The following is a 16,760-nucleotide window of genomic DNA, read 5'->3' as shown; positions in this document are numbered from 1 at the left end:
CCATAGACTGGCTGCCCAAGAATCATCTAGGGAGCATGCTAAACACACAGGTCCCCTGGCCCTACTTTGGAAAAGTTACTCTAACTCAGGTCACGATGGAACCCAGGAATCTGTATTTTTAACACACTTCGTGGCTGATCCTCCTGTGTGGCCAGGTTTGGAAACACAGACTCAGATGATTTCTTAGATCCCTTCCAAGTTGAAAATCATTTATTTCATCACTTTTGACACATTGCCTTCAGATATTTGGTTAGACTTCTCTTTACCAGGATAGACAGTTAACTTTATATATATATTTTACATTAGACTAAATTCTGCCAATGCCTCCCAATCAGAAGCCAAAAGTAAGGGTGGTGCAGTCCACACAGGTCAACCTCCAGGTGAGACACGGGCGTAGGGGCCATGGAGGGACTCATGGAGGTTACCCAGCACCCTCTGCCCTCCTCAGAAAGGTCCATTGGAACTCCTTATGGCTCTTTTTCACTCTAAACATCTCTAACAATTATACAGTTTTCCTCACATGATGAAATAAAGTAATATTTTAAAACATGATTTAAAGATTTAAAAGATTTTTTCTACTGTGTAGCCAGCGTTTCCCTTTTAAAGTTTCTTAGTAAAAAAAAATTTTTTTTTCGCGGTACGCGGGCCTCTCACTGTTGTGGCCTCTCCCGTTGCGGAGCACAGGCTCCAGACGCGCAGGCTCAGCGGCCATGGCTCACAGGCCCAGCCGCTCCGCGGCATATGGGATCTTCCCGGACCGGGGCACGAACCCGTGTCCCCTGCATCGGCAGGCGGACTCTCAACCACTGCGCCACCAGGGAAGCCCTTTCCTTTTATTTTTGGCCATGCCATCTGGTTTGCAGGATCTTAGTTCCCCGACCAGGGATTGAACCCATGTCCCCTGAAGTGGAAGCATAGAGTCCTAACCACTGGACAGCCAAGGAATCCCCAAATTTATTTTATTTTTTAACTCCAAATTGGTCCACAGAAACTTATAGGACGGGTAGGAGTCCCTACACCATGGATTAAGATAGAGGATTTGTTTGAGCTCAGCTGTGCGGTGCTCTGATGGCCTTTCCTCTCCCTTCAGAGGGTCCCTTCTTGGAGGAGGTAGAAACAGTTAATCTAAGCCCCTCCCATCCCTTTGACTTCCTGTGGACCAAGCCTCCCTGGTGCTTGTGGGCCCAATGAATTCTTCCATCTTCTCACCCAGGCACTTTCCTCTACTTCTTTCCCCAGCAACAGCCACACTTAACTCAGAGAATTTCTCTGATTGGCTGAATACAGCAGGGGGCTCCCTCATCCTAGAATCTGTTTCTTCCTCTTTACCTTCCCCCTCTTCCTTTACCCTCCACACCGACTGGGACTTATTTGGTAAAAGCACCAGGACAATGGTCCTCAGTGGGGGGCTGGTCCTGGGACTCCACACCTTGATGACCCTCCTGAGCCCCCAGGAAGCTGGGGCCATCAAGGGTGAGTGCAGAGGGTGCTGGGTGAGGAGAGGAGATTAAGGGCATGGGGTCACACGCCGGATGGTACAGAGAGTGAACAGTTCCTTTCCTTTGGTTTATGGGCAATGTCTGTTACCCTCATCCCTCTCACCTCTATCAGGTCTGTCCTGGACCTAAAATACAGGTGCAGCTCAGCCCAGCATCACATTCAGGTGCCTCCTCATTCCTTCCTCCTCTCTGAGACCCAAACCTCCATCCTACTGCTGCCCAGCATCCTGATTTCTGTACCACTTCCTGGCTTCGGGTGAGCCCCTTTTCTATTGCTGTATTTATCACCAGGTCAATAGGTAGCTGTTTATCTGTTTTTATCCTGCTCTAGACTTGAGTTCCTTGTGTGCGGGGTCCACAGCTGGTTTGTCTGTATTTCCTTGGGGCCTGGTATCGTGCTGGGCACATGGTGGTTTCTCACGATCATTGCACAAATAATTTCATAGAATTATAAAGGCATCTTATCAACGAACACCTAACTCCCAATTTCTAGAAAATTGAGCCTCAGTCATGGGAAGATGCACATTTGATCATAATGCTCTGAGACAGAAGAGTTGTGACATGAACACTGAACTTCTGACTCTGTTTCCACTGCTCTTTGCAATACCTTGGGCTGCCTTTTTCTATCCCTGGTCACAGTCTCTGGTCACAAATCTTAATTCTTACTCCTGCCCGCTGTCACCTGTTTTCCCTCACATCCTCTTGCACTACATCTGTGTGCCCAAAGCTCCATGGATGCTCTTAACCTTACTTATTTTCTCCTCATCCCACCCCTACTCACCTCTCATCTCACACACAGGACCTGGTAGCACAGCTGGGGCAGACCATCAGAGCCAATATTTAACTCTGGGGATCCCAAGCCTGAGTTTAGGCAACCTCTCTTCTTCCCAACCTGGTATGCCAGGCTGCACCCGTGCCACTGTGCTGGCCAGTGTGCAGGGGATGTGCCCATGCCCTCCATCCTCTCCCTTCCGTCCCTTGGCAACCCTTCTACTCTCCAAGGACCAGCTCGGCGTCAGAACGGGACTCTGCCCCCACACAGAACCAAGGATGGGGCACAGCTCAGAGACTCAATACATCACATCTGATGGATGAGATTGATACCTTTTCTTTTCTCCCCCGACCCTGAACTCACCCAATACAGCTGACCACATGGGCTCCTACGGACCAGCCTTCTACCAGTCCTATGATGGCTCGGGTCAGTTCACCCATGATTTCGATGGAGAGCAGCTGTTCTCTGTGGACCTGAAGAAGAGGGAGGCTGTGTGGCGTCTGCCTGAATTTGGCAACCTCGCCTACTTTGACCCGCAGAATGGGCTGGCCAGTATCACGATGATCAAAGCGCATCTGGATGTCTTGGTGGAGCGCTCGAACCGTACCAGAGCCGCCAACGGTACCGGGCCTTTCCTCTGTGCCCCCCTCCACTAAGCCCCTGGCAGGCAGGGGAGGCCCAGAGAAGCCTCCTCCAGCCCCCCCCAACAGGCCTCTATTGACTCCTGGGCTCCACTCTCGGAATCTGAGAATCTGTTGTGCTCAGGCCCTTTCCTTCCCAGGAGGTGCTAGATCTTCTCAGATTCCTTCAGCAACCTCTTCCTCTTGAGAAATGACCCCTCCCGCTGGACTCCCCATCAGGGACCTGGCAGATACAGGACCCCCAGGGGCCCCCTCTGCCCTCCACAATCTCTCATCCCTCTGTCCCCCTGCTTCTGTCCTGGTGTCACCATCCTAGACCATTCCCTGCTCTCGGAAAGCTAATAGGAAGAAACACCCTTCAATCCCAGCCCTGATAAGGCCCAGCTGGAGGGCTGAGCCTGTGGGATTCAGGGCCTGGTTCCTCCTAGTGCCCCCAAGAGTGACTGTGCTGCCTAAGTCTCACGTGGAGCTGGGCCGGCCCAACGTCCTCATCTGTGTTGTGGAGAACATCTTCCCCCCTGTCATCAATATCACCTGGCTGCGCAACGGTCAGACCATCACCAAGGGGGTGGCCCAGACCAGCTTCTATGCCCAGCCCAACCATCTGTTCCGGAAGTTCCACTACTTGCCCTTCGTGCCCTCGGCGGATGACTTCTATGACTGCAAGGTGGAGCACTGGGGCCTGGACGAGCCGCTCTTTAAGCACTGGGGTACGAAGCCCCCTCCCCAGGCCCCCCTTCTCACACCCATGTGTCCTTCACTCTGGAATCCCTTTGCCCGACCCCCTGACCCTCCCTTTCTCTCCCAGAGCCCCAGGTGCCTACCCTGCTGCCTGACACCACAGAGACCCTGGTCTGCACCCTCGGCCTGGCCCTTGGCCTGGCCGGCTTCCTCGTGGGCATCACCCTCATCATCACAGGCACATGCCTGTCCAGCACCCCCAGGTGCGCAGGACCCGGGAGTCTGGTGGGGAGGAAAGCAGATGACTCTGCACGGGACTAGGGTGGAGGATGAGAGATTCTGTGGGGAGGGGTGGGGTCAGGGATGAGTGGTAGGCAGGGAAGAGAAGAGAAGAGGTGAGGGGAGGGTGTCAGGTTTGGGGGAGGTGGGCAGAGATGGGATCCCAGAAGTGTGAGCTGGGACAACATTGGTCATATGGTTTTTGCTACTTTAGGTAATGGCCCTTCTGAGAGAAACAGGTAGGGGAGACACGCTACGGCTTCCTGGCAAGTGTCTGACAGCCCTTGAATGCTCAGTGTCAGAGTCTACCACATTCATCCCCACCGTGCTGACTTTGAATGGGATCAACCTCTGTCCTACAGGTCTCCCCCTTTTTGGCTCCTGTACTCATGGCAGGGACTTGTGGGGCACCAAGGGGTTCCCTTTCCCACCCCCAAAACACACACACACACACACACACACACACTTTCTTGCTCTACCCAAAGCCCTGGCTAGCAGCAGTAAAATTTTAAACAGTGTTTGCACTGTATTCATTTTACCAGGTCTTGGCCAATTCTTTCAGGGTGTAAGGGATGCTGGGATCTGGAAGTGGGGACTTCTGGGGATGACTACTGAGCATGACCACCTGCTACTGGGGATTGACAATCATTCCCGGGCCAGTCTAGCTACATCTTGCTCCATTTGACTCCTCAGTTTGGGTCCCCTTGTGTGTCACGTGTGAACGGACTGTTTCACATGGACATCATGAAATTAACATCCTGAATTCAGATTTGCCCCCAAAGGGATGCAGAGTATCCTGTTCATTGCAACTTCCCGCAACCAATGACAGTTCTACAGGGCACCAGGAGAGGAAACGTTCTTGGAAATTTCAGTCTTGTCCAGATTTACTCTGTCCTGAAGAGGCCATTGGTATCCAGCCATGATCTACAATGTCATCTCCTTTTTCTACATTCCCTAGAGTCCCAAGCATGACAAAGAGGCCCAAGGCTTGGGTAGGATGGCCATATCTTCTGCCTGGGGTCAATCATATCAGGTAGGAGGGTAGCAGAGTAGATCAGCAAGGTATCTGGTAAGAGGGAGGTCTAGGAGAGATCCACCTGAATGCTCTCTAAATCTGTGGCCTGGAAGGTTTTAGTTTACTGTGAACAAAATTTAAAATGCACACAAAGTGGTAACTAACTATACAAAGTAGTTTATGTCAAGTACCAAATGAGTGGTACAGATTGATGGTTTTCAAACTGGAATACAGAGAAGAGTCACTTGAGAGCCTTTTAAAAAGTACAGGCTTCTCCCAGATCTACTGAATTAGAATCGCGGGGCTGGGGAGAGTGGTGACAGGGAGTCTGTAATATTTTAACATGTTCTAGATGGTGCCGATGAAGCCATCCTGGACCCAGGCTGTGGTCTGGGAACGGGGACCCATGGACATAGTCTGGTGCTATTGGAGGTCATTGGAAGAGGGGATCCCTGAGGTCTGAATAGTCCGGGAGGGCTTTCTGGAAAACCTGGTTTTTTTAGGGCATGAAAGTTGAGGAAGGGACTTCCCAGTGGTTAAAACTCTGTGCTTCTAATGTGGGGGCACAGGTTCGATCCCCGGTCAGGGAACATGCTGTTCCACACAGCCAAAAAAAAAAAAAAAAGTTGAGCAAGATACAGGTGAGTAGGGGCAAGATGGGGGTTGGAACTGGAAGCATTTGGTCCCGGAAAAGAGAGAAACGAAGAGATTATGGGGACTCTGTGGATTTCCCAAGAGAGAATAAATGGGGGGAAATCGATGGCCAGAAGAGGACTCGGATGGAAGTGGGAGAAGATTGTTCTAATCCAGATTTTTGCTTGCCAGTCACAGAAACCCTATTAAAATGGTTATAGACAAAAGGAGAGGGTATTTACAGTAAAGACACAAGAGTGGCATCCAGAACCCAAGGGTGGGTTTGAGCCACAGGCCCTGCAAGGAACAGAACTCAGAATGGAAGAGCCGGCAGAATCCAGAGCAGTCCGTCTTACCCTCTCTCTGGGCCATATGGTCCCTGTTTTCTAGATCCCTCGGTACATCAGCCATATCCTCTCCCTATGGACTGACTGTCCTTTTCAGCCGACATGTCATCCCTATAGGTCCTGTGTTTGTATGTCACCTCAACTCTAGCCGCCCACAGAGACTGTGTCTCCCAGTCACAATTTTAAATTATTGAAAAAACAAACGACTGCCCAAACTTGGGGAAAGTGTCCACCCCAGCCCAATGTACTGTGACCAGGGGACCAAGATCCCATAGTACAAACATGGTGGTGGCTGGCACCCACCTCTGGGGTGAGGAGTCGGGTCGTTCTCAGAGAAAGAAGATCTCAGAAGACACCACAAGAGATGTCTGTCCCCATAGTGCCCTGATCTCTGCTGATCTTTTACTTAAAACTTAACTTGATGCATCCTTGGAAAAGTGTTTCTCTGATCTCTGTCCTAATGTTTAATAAAGTCATAAAAGTGTCCTGTCTTGAACAGACTGGTGGTTGCCAAGGGGGGGCTGTTGGGGAAAGGATGGAGTGGGAGTTTGGGGTTAGCAGATGTAAACTCTTATATATAGAAGAGGTAAACAACAAGGTCCTACTGTAGAGCACAGAGAACTATATTCAATATCCTATGATAAACCATAATGGAAAAGAATATGAAAAAAAGAATGTATATATATGTACAACTGAATCACTTTGCTGTACAGCAGTAATTAACACAACATTGTTAATTAACTATACTTCAGAAAAAAAAAAGTGTCCTCTTTTGACCAGAAGTGTGCTTTTTTTCACTATGCATATATTACCCAGAAATCACTAGAAACAATTTGGAAGGAATATGGAGCTATTCCAAATCTTTTAGGTTTATGTATCTGCCTTCCCACTCACATTTTTTTTTCTTCTAGTCTCAAAGTAAATTATCTCTCATTAAAAAAAAATTGTCCTGCATTTCTTTTTTTAAATAAATTTATTTTAAATTTTTGGCTGCGCTGGGTCTTCATTGCTGTGTGCGGGCTTTCTCCAGTTGCAGCGAGCGGGGGTTACTCTTCGTTGTGGTGCACAGGCTTACCGCGGTGGCTTCTCTTGCTGCGGAGCACAACCTCTAGGTGCGAAGGCTTCAGTGGTTGTGGTACACGGGCTTCGGTAGTTATGGCTCGCGGGCTCCAGAACACAGGCTCAGTATATGTGGTGCACAGGCTTAGCTGCTCCGCGGCATGTGGGATCTTCCCAGACCAGGGATCGAGCCCGTGTCCCCTACATTGGCAGGCGGATTCTTAACCACTGAGCCACCAGGGAAGCCCTGTTCTGCATTCTTTTTTTTTTTTTTTTTTGGGGTACATGGGCCTCTCACTGTTGTGGCCTCTCCTGTTGCGGAACACAGGCTCCGGACGCGCAGGCTCAGCAGCCATGGCTCACGGGCCCAGCCGCTCCACGGCATGTGGGATCCTCCCAGACCGGGGCACGAACCCGTGTCCCCTGCATCGGCAGGCGGACTCTCAACCACTGCGCCACCAGGGAAGCCCCTGTTCTGCATTCTTGATCTGACTTCTTTCAGTCTCTTTTAGAATAGACAGTCACCTTGTCTTCTGTATTTTCAAACTCTCCCCCTTGGCAGTGTTCCCTCTCCACAGATAATAAACATATCATCACTCTCATATACTGAGAACATTAAATCTCTCTGTCCTATAACCCACACCCCGCAAGCTCCTCCCGTCACTTTCTCTGAAAGAGGATTCTGCATGGGCTGCATCCACATCCCCTCTTCCAATCTACTTTCTTTCTTAAAATTTTAATTTTTAACAATGTAATTTTATCCACATAGTTTAGAGAATCCAATAGTTTTACCAGATTTGTGTAAAAAAAAATTCCAGTCTCTAGCCCCTTCTCCTATCATGTTCTTGTCCCCAGAGTTGATAAGTTTTCAACTGTCTTTAACTAATTCTGTTAATACTGACCTTCTGTCTCTAAATAGTATTCTTGCTTCGCTATATCTTGATTTTCCAGCTTCAGGACTTTTCTCTTTACTTCCTGCTATGGAAGAAGAGGATTTAAATTTTTTCATCCTCACACCACACACATGCACCCCTTCCTCTAATACAGTTACATTGTAATTTTGGATAGGTTGGTGTTCAGTGTTTATATTATTATGATCTTGTGAAGGGTATTCATAGCCAAACTACAGAGTAAACCATGCCTGCTCCTCCTTTCCTAGACAACCTTTGTGTTTTCCCTGGGATGAATAATTGGCCTGTTTTCTCTTTGCTTGGTTTTCTTGGTACCTATCATTAATGAATCACAAATTTCCTCACAATACAATCAGCTACCCTGGGTATTCTGTCCATTTTACTGTCAGATAAAACTCCCAGAACCTTGTGTCGGCTTCGATCTTAACTAGTTGCTCTCAGTGAGACAGTTGTCATCCTGGGACCACCATTTACCATCCTTGTCAGGATTTACCTGTCCTCTGTGTTGGACCTTCTGTTTCTTTTTCCTTTTTTTTTTTTTTTTTTTGCAGTTGCGGGCCTCTCACTGTTGTGGCCTCTCCCGTTGCGGAGCACAGGCTCCGGACACGCAGGCTCAGCGGCCATGGCTCATGGGCCCAGCCACTCTGCGGCATGTGGGATCTTCCTGGACCGGGGCACGAACCCGTGTCCCCTGCATCGGCAGGCGGACTCTCAACCACTGCGCCACCAGGGAAGCCCTGGACCTTCTGTTTCTTATATCCAACTAGAAGAATGACCAGGTTTTGGAATTACTGACGAGGTGTTACTTCTCCCAACCATTCATGCAACTCCTCTTGTTCAGACTTTCTCACTTAGGATAGACTCTCAATTCCTTACTGGCTAAGGCTCTCCAACCTCACCCCTTCTCCGGCCTTCCTTCTTTCATTAAGTTACAGCCACACTCTCTTTCCTTAGACTCCTCCTGACTGTGATCTTAACATCAATGCCTCCAACTCATCATTCATTCACAACACATGTGGTAAAAATTCGGAGGCTTCCCTGATCAGCTTTGCTAAATAAACCACCCATCTCCAGTCCTTCTCGATCACAAGACTCCATTTATCTTTGTGGACAGACATCTCTCCTGGAATGGAGGCCCTCCTCTCAGGCTTCCTTTCCTCCTTCGGGGGAGTGACCCGTCATGTAGAGACGTCACTTCCTCCCTTCTCTCTATCTCTCCCCTCATCTCCAGTCATTTCCATTAACTGTGGTTTGGCTCTGTCTTTTGGTTTGATTCCACCTCCTGTGGAGGCTCCAAATTTGAGTAAACCTTCTCTTCCCAGGAGAAGACTCCCTGGCATTTCTGCCCCCCGGAGACTTTCTGTTGCCCCATCCCTAGAGCCCCAGTGACACTCCTGAGACTCGGTTGGATTCCCACTTTTCCTTCATTCCTTCCCTCAGGCCTGCAGTATATGCTCTGCTCCAGGTACAAGTTCTTACCATAACGCCTGGAACACGGCAGTTACTCAGTAACTGACCAAAGAGTAAGATGTAGTCTGCTCAGCTCTCAAATTCCTTGATGACACACCCCAATGAAGAAAACATTTAAAAACTTTCTGCTGTTATTGACATGATTGCTTTCATGATTATTGTTAGCTTTCATGTATTGAGCACTTCCAATGTGCCAAACACTAAACACTTAACATCTGTCAAAGCTATGAGTTTGCACACCTACCATGGTGTTTCCTAAATTGTTCCATGGAACTCAAATGTTCTGAAGGATGTTAATAACTTAATTAAAAACAAATCAATGTAAGTAACCTTTTTTTTCTAAAACACATTTTATTACGGGTAAGGAAATGCCAAACGTAAGTATGCAGGTTTTAGTATATAGCAATCTGCCTTTCAAAAATGACATGCCATGTTTGGTAATAGCAAAGGATTGGAAACATGTCCAACAAGAATGGAAAAGTTGAAAGAGCTACGGTACATCCATGAGGAGGAGAGACATTAAGCTGTTAGAAAGAATGAGGAAGATCTCTTTAAGCTGATATGGAGGGATCCCTAGGATGCAGTGGAGAAATGCAAGATACAAAAGAATGTACCTACTGTGTGCTACCTTGGGGTAAGAAAGAGGGAAGATATATGTTTGCAGAAAGCCACAGTGAAAAGATAAAGCAGAAATTGTTTAAAAAGTGGTAGGGGGGAAGAGCAGAGTTGAGGGAATGCGTTTGAGGCAACAGGGATAAAAGTGAATATTGACTTTTGAAATATACAAATGCTTTACAATTTTTATAAACATGAAACAAAAAGCCCTAAAATTTAAAACAAACATAAACAACTGAACCAAGAGAGAAGACTTATTTTAACTCCTATTAGGAAACAGTACTGTATATTCTTAGTGGACTATATTCTAAGGACAAAAAGAGGTACTAAAAGTGTTGATAGTCATTCAGTAGTTTTATCATTAGTAATAATATTGTATTGTTATTTTGAAACTATGTTTATATATATTATAGGATAAAGCAACTCAGGAATGATGTATTTGGGAACCATGATTTTAGCATATAAAAGGAAAGAAAAAAGTAGCTGAATTAAAACCCTAATATTAAATTTGAATTAGAAACATCAATTTAAACTAATGATTTATAAATATATATATTTTCTAGCTCTAGCAAATGAAAGAACCTGGAAGCAATGGTCCTTCAGGAGCGATGGGCATCCTTAGAGCACAGATTGTGGTTTCCTAATACCATTACCCAATAAAAGGAACTGGAGTTTCTTAGAGAAGTGACTTATTTCAAGTCTAGGCTAGGGAAAACACAAAGCAAGCTTGTTTCAGAAAACAAGAAAGTGCTCAAAGACTACCAGAGTCATGTCAAAAGAAAAGAGCAGCCACCTTGAAGGAGCTCCTGCTGGCCAAATTTGGGACAATTTGAGGATTAAAAAAATTACTATAATCAACTTAAACACATTGAATGGATAAAAATGCACGAGTTCCTAATAATAATCAAATAAAGGTAAAGCAAACAAGCAACAACAAGACTTTTCTATCACCACCGGGTGCAATATTCTATTTCCAACAAAGAAAATTGGTACTTAAACAAAACAAGCGGGCTTCCCTGGTGGCGCAGTGGTTGAGAATCTGCCTGCTAATGCAGGGAACACGGGTTCGAGCCCTGGTCTGGGAAGATCCCACGTGCCGCGGAGCAACTAGGCCCGTGAGCCACAACCTCTGAGCCTGCGCGTCTGGAGCCTGTGCTCCGCAACAAGAGAGGCCGCGGTAGTGAGAAGCCCATGCACCGCGATGAAGAGTGGTCCCCACTTGCCACAACTAGAGAAAGCCCTCGCACAGAAACGAAGGCCCAACACAGCCATAAATAAATAAATAAATAAATAATCACACACACACACACACACACACACACACACACACACACCAAACAAACAAACAAACAAAACAAGCAGATATCCTGACTTTTCAGAAGGAACTCTATAGTTCCCTGGTTGAGAAAATGTCTTCCTTTCAGATGATGGCCAGCCGGGAAAAAATAGAATGATAAAATCAGTATTTTGCAACCCTAATATAAGAATTGTTTCAGGGAAGGCATCTAGATGTTAGGAGAACAGATGACTGGAAACGGGAGAGTCCCATTACACCAAAGTATCATGCCTACAGATTGTTTGCTATTGATGAAAGGGAGAAAATATCTTCACAGAGGAGAGAGATCTGGCTGTCACTGCCTCAGCTCGGCAATCCAACTTGTCTTCACCAATAATGAGACAACAACACAGTCATCACATCCTTCTTGATGAGATGAAAAGTACACAGTATCACCTATGAAGAATTATAGTCAAAAAGATCTTTAATCCGAATCTGATCAAGCCTTCTGTTCAAAGTTCTAGTTTATAGAATATACATTGGATAGAGGAATAAGTCAAATGAAGCCAGGAAGAAATAATCATACAAATTCAGAATGAGATATTCTATAAGAAAATTGGCCTGGTCTCTTTAAAAACAACATTAAAAAAAAGGAGGAGGGGGCAATTAAGAGAGACTTGAGAGACATTACAATCAAATTTAGTGAGTGATTCTTGGCAACATCTTTGGGGGAAAACAGATATTAAAGACACTTTTGAGACAAATGGCAAAACAGACTGGGTAGCCAGTGATATTTGGAAATTATTTTCAATTTTTTTCAATATGATTACTGTACTGAGGTTATGTAGCAAGAAAACTTTAAGTATTTAGAGATAAAATGCCATGATGTCTTTATTTTGAAATGGATGCAGATATACACACACACACACATGCGCAGTTGCAACAAATATGGCAAAATCTTGATAGTTGTTGAATCTATGTTATGGGTAGTCAAGTATTCTTTGTGCTTTTTCCAGCTTTTCTTTACATTTGAAATTTTCATAATATTTCATAATAAAGTGTGTGTGTGTGTGTGTGTGTGTGTGTGTGTGTGTGCTGTTTTTGAAAATAGCAGGAAATTAAATGAGAGATCATTGGATTCCTGAACCCATGAGTTGATATATGCTACTGATTGAATAATTACTCCTCTGTAATAGATATTTTGTACTTTAAATATAAATAATTTTAATCTTTTGTTCTTTTTTAAATTAAAGTAAGCATGATGTAATGCCTTTTTTTTGTTGTTACATTACATGGTTATTAAATACACACATAAAATTTGGCCATTTCTTCCAGCAACCTTTTCATCCCCAGGTTCAAAGCACAGCTTCATTTTATCCTGGAAGCCCTACAATTGCTTCCTCAATATCTTATCCTTTGAGAAAATGTTCTGTAGTCATAAGTTACTATCACACTGCCTATAGTCATCTCAGGAGCACCAAGAGTAAGTTCAATGGTAAAAATATTAAGATCGTTTGTAATTTTGTACTTTTATCCATGTTTGAGATTTTTATTGTCAATCCCAATCAGAAAAGAGAGAAGATTAATCAAAATATTTTAAAAAGGAGAAGATACAAAATTTCCAAAATCTTACAAAGTTCATGTAATTTTTATTATTGTTATTATTTTTAATTTATTTTTTGGCTGCGTCTCTGTTGCTGCTCGCGGGCTTTCTCTAGCTTCAGCGAGCAGGCACTACTCTTCCTTGTGGTGCTCGTGTTTCTCTAATTGAGGTGACTTCTCTTGTTGCGGAGCACGGGCTCTAGGCATGTGGGCTTCAGTAGTTGCAGCACGTGGGCCCTGGAGCATGTGGGCTTCAGTAGTTGCAGGACGTGGGCTCAGTAGTTGCTGCACACAGGCTCTAGAGCTCAGGCTCAGTAGTTGTGGTGCACGGGCTTAGTTGCTCTGCGGCATGTGGGACCTTCCCGGACCAGGGATTGAACCCGTGTCCCCTGCATTGGCAAGCGGATTCTTAACCACTGCACCACCAGGGAAGCCCTGGTCTATAATTTTTTCATCCTTTTTCTCTCCTTCTTACACAGTCAATACAAGCCGAGATATCCCCCTCCCCAACTTTCCTCTTGTGGACCCTGTCCAGCTGGTCAGAGCCCCATCTCCTTCACATCCACCACCTACACCTTGGCAGCCTTTTTCCTTCACAAAGGTCCCAATCTCTAAGCCAAGCCTGAAGGATGGTAAGTATGAACAGTCACCATTCAGATATTACTCAGTGATATTACTGAGTGAATACCACTCAAAGTGAATAATTACCACTCATCTTGGTTCCTCTTCACACAGCAAAAGTCATCATTGGGGATTCCCTCACCTGTACTGATGGAACAAGTTTGTTTCATTTCTCCTTTTGTGTCTTCACACTTCCTAATATTTCTTCAGCTAAGCTCAATTTAGTTGGGTTTGGTGAAAAAAAATTATTTTTCTACAGCATGGTGAAATCTTGGGCAAAGCTACACTTAAAAAGATGTTGAGGAGGCGGAGTCAAGATGGAGGTGGGGGAAGACGCAGAGTTAGTGTCTTCCCACAACTAGGGCACCTGCCGGCTGCTGGTGGGGGATTCTGACACCCAGGGAGATGGGAGGAACCCCAAAGTGAACATGTAGGATGTAGGGGGGCTGAGGGGGGAGGAGAAGTGGAGGCCAGACAGGATTGGTGCACGTAAGGCTGGGGAGAGAAGGAGAGGCAGGCGGGAGGGGCCATCCCAGATTGGAGGAGCAGGAGAGGAAAGAAGGGTGTTTGCCCCACCCACTCGAGCCCACGAAGCCTGCTGGGCTCCCAAGTGAGGTCCCCTGCCCTCTGAGACCAGGGGTGGGGGGCACGCCTGGGCCCCTTCTGTTCCTTGAGCCTAAGCCCCACCCCCACAGCCCCCAGGGCCTTTTCCATCCCTGTGGGTCCTGAGCATTGGCACCGCCCACCACCCAAACCTCACCCTTGCTTGGCCCTACCCTCCACAGCCAAGGCCTTCCCCTCCCCACCCTTTTTTTTTTGCTGCCCCAGGTGGCTTGTGGGATCTTGGTTCATGAGCCTGCGGTTGGGCAGAAGCTCCTGTGGTGGTGTTAGTCCAAACACTGGACTAACAGAGAACCTCAGACCACAGGGAATATGCATTGGAGTGAGGTCTCACAGAGTTCCTCTTCTCAGCACCAAGACCCAGCTCTACCAAACAGCCTACAAACTCCAGTGTTGGAAGCCTCAGGCCAAACAACCAGTAAGACAGGAACACAGTCCCACTCATAAAAAAAAAAAAAAAAAATGAGACAGCAAAAATATATATCACAGATGAAGGAGCAAGGTAAAAACCTACAAGACCAAATAAATGAAGAAGAAACAGACAATATATGTGAAAAAGAATTCAGAGAAATGATAGTAAAAATGATCCAGAATCTCAGAAATAGAATGGAGGTATGGATTGAGAAAATACAAGAAATGTTTAACAAAGATCTAGAAGAACTAAAGAACAAACAGAGAAGAACAACACAATAACTGAGATGAAAAATACACTAGAAGGAATCAATAACAAAATAACTGAGGCAGAAGAATGAATAAGTGAGCTGGAAGACAAAATGGTGGAAATAACTGCCGAGGAGCAGAATAAAGAAAAAAGAATGAGAAGAATTGAAGACAATCTCAGAGACCTCTGGGACAACACTAAATGCACCAACATTCGAATTATAGGGGTTGCAGAAAAAGAAGAGAGAAAGAAAGGGTCTGAGAAAATATTTGAAGAGATTATAGTTGAAAATTTCCCTAACATGGGAAAGGAAATAGTCACCCAAGTCCAGGAAGCACAGAGACTCCCATACAGGGTGAACCTTAGGAAAAACACTCCAAGACACATATTAATCAAACTAACAAAAATTAAAGTCAAAGAAAAAATATTAAAAGCAACAAGGGAAAAACAAAAAATAACATACAAAGGAATCCTCATAAGGTTATCAGCTGATTTTTCAGTGGAAACTCCACCGGCCAGAAGGGAGTGGCAGGATATACTTAAAGTGATGAAAGAAAAACCTACAACCAAGATTACTCTACCCAGCAAGGATCTCATCCAGATTTGGTGGAGAAGTCAAAAGCTTTTCAGACAAGCAAAAGCTAAGAGAATTCAGCACCACCAAACCAGCTTTACAACAAATGCTAAAGAAACTTCTCTAAGCGGGAAACACAAGAGAAGAAAAAGACCCACAAAAACAAACCCAAAACAATTAAGAAAATGGTAATAGGAACATACATATTGATAATAACCTTGAATGTAAATGGATTAAATGCCCCAACCAAAAGATACAGACTGGCTGAATGGATACAAAAACAAGACCCATATATATGCTGTCTACAAGAGACCCACTTCAGACGTAGGGACACATACAGACTGAAAGTGAGGGGATGGAAAAAGATATTCCATGCAAATGGAAATCAAAAGAAAGCTGGAGTAGCAATACTTGTAGCAGACAAAATAGACTTTAAAATAAAGACTGTTACAAGAGATAAGGAGGGACACTACATAATGATCAAAGGATCAATCCAAGAAGAAGATATAACAATTATAAATGTTTATGCACCCAACATAGGAACACCTTAATACATAAGGCAAATGCTAACAACCATGAAAAGAGAAATCGACAGTAACACAATAATAGTAGGGGACTTTAACACCCCACTTACACCAATGGACAGATCATCCAAACAGAAAATAAATAAGAAAACACAAGCTCTAAATGACTCAATAGACCAGATAGATCTAATTGATATTTATAGAACATTTCACCCAAAAGTGGCAAAATACACTTTCTTCTCAAGTGCACATGGAACGTTCTCCAGGACAGATCACATCTTGGGTCACAAATCAAGGCTTGGTAAATTTAAGAAAATTGAAATCGTATTAAGCATTTTTTATGGCCACAACACTATGAGACTGGAAATCAATTACAGGAAAAAAAAAACCTGTAAAAAACACAAATACATGGAGGCTAAACAGTGTGCTACTAAATAACCAAGAGATAACTGAAGAAATCAAAGAAGAAATTAAAAAATACATGGAAACAAATGACAAGGAAAACACGATGACCCAAAACCTATGGGAGACAGCAAAAGCAGTTCTAAGAGGGAAGTTTATAGCAATACAATCTCACCTCAAGAAACAAGAAAAATCTCAAATAAACAATCTAACCCTACACTTAAAAAAACTAGAGAAAGAAGAACAAAGAAAACCTAATGTCAGTAGAAGGAAATAAATCATAAAAATCAGAGCAGAAATAAATGAAATGGAAATGAAGAAAACAATAGCAAAGATCAATAAAACTAAAAGCTGGTTCTTTGAGAAGATAAACAGAATTGATAAACCCTTAGCCAGACTCATCAAGAAAAAAAGGGAGAGAACACAAATCAATAAAATTAGAAATGAAAAAGGAGAAATCACAGCTGACACTGCAGAAATACAAAGGATTATAAGAGACTACTACAAACAACTAGATGCCAATAAAATGGGCAACCATGAAGAAATGAACAAATTCT

At 44.7% G+C, this 16,760-nt stretch overlaps 1 protein-coding gene across 1 annotated transcript; it reads left to right on the top strand.

The window, feature by feature from the left end:
* Positions 1-1,370: 1,370 nt before the first annotated feature.
* Positions 1,371-4,392, top strand: LOC103086000 (HLA class II histocompatibility antigen, DO alpha chain). The gene is made up of 5 exons (XM_007460812.1): positions 1,371-1,473; positions 2,644-2,892; positions 3,341-3,622; positions 3,721-3,856; positions 4,087-4,392. Exons 1-5 carry the CDS (start codon positions 1,392-1,394, stop codon positions 4,088-4,090), a joined length of 753 nt encoding a protein of 250 aa, XP_007460874.1. The 5' UTR covers positions 1,371-1,391; the 3' UTR covers positions 4,091-4,392.
* Positions 4,393-16,760: the final 12,368 nt, after the last annotated feature.

This window comes from Lipotes vexillifer, unplaced genomic scaffold (assembly GCF_000442215.2).
Source record: "Lipotes vexillifer unplaced genomic scaffold, Lipotes_vexillifer_v1.1 scaffold921, whole genome shotgun sequence".
Lineage (NCBI taxonomy): Eukaryota > Metazoa > Chordata > Mammalia > Artiodactyla > Lipotidae > Lipotes > Lipotes vexillifer.
Note: the sequence above shows the minus strand (reverse complement) of the source record. Positions and strands in the feature narration are given on the sequence as shown.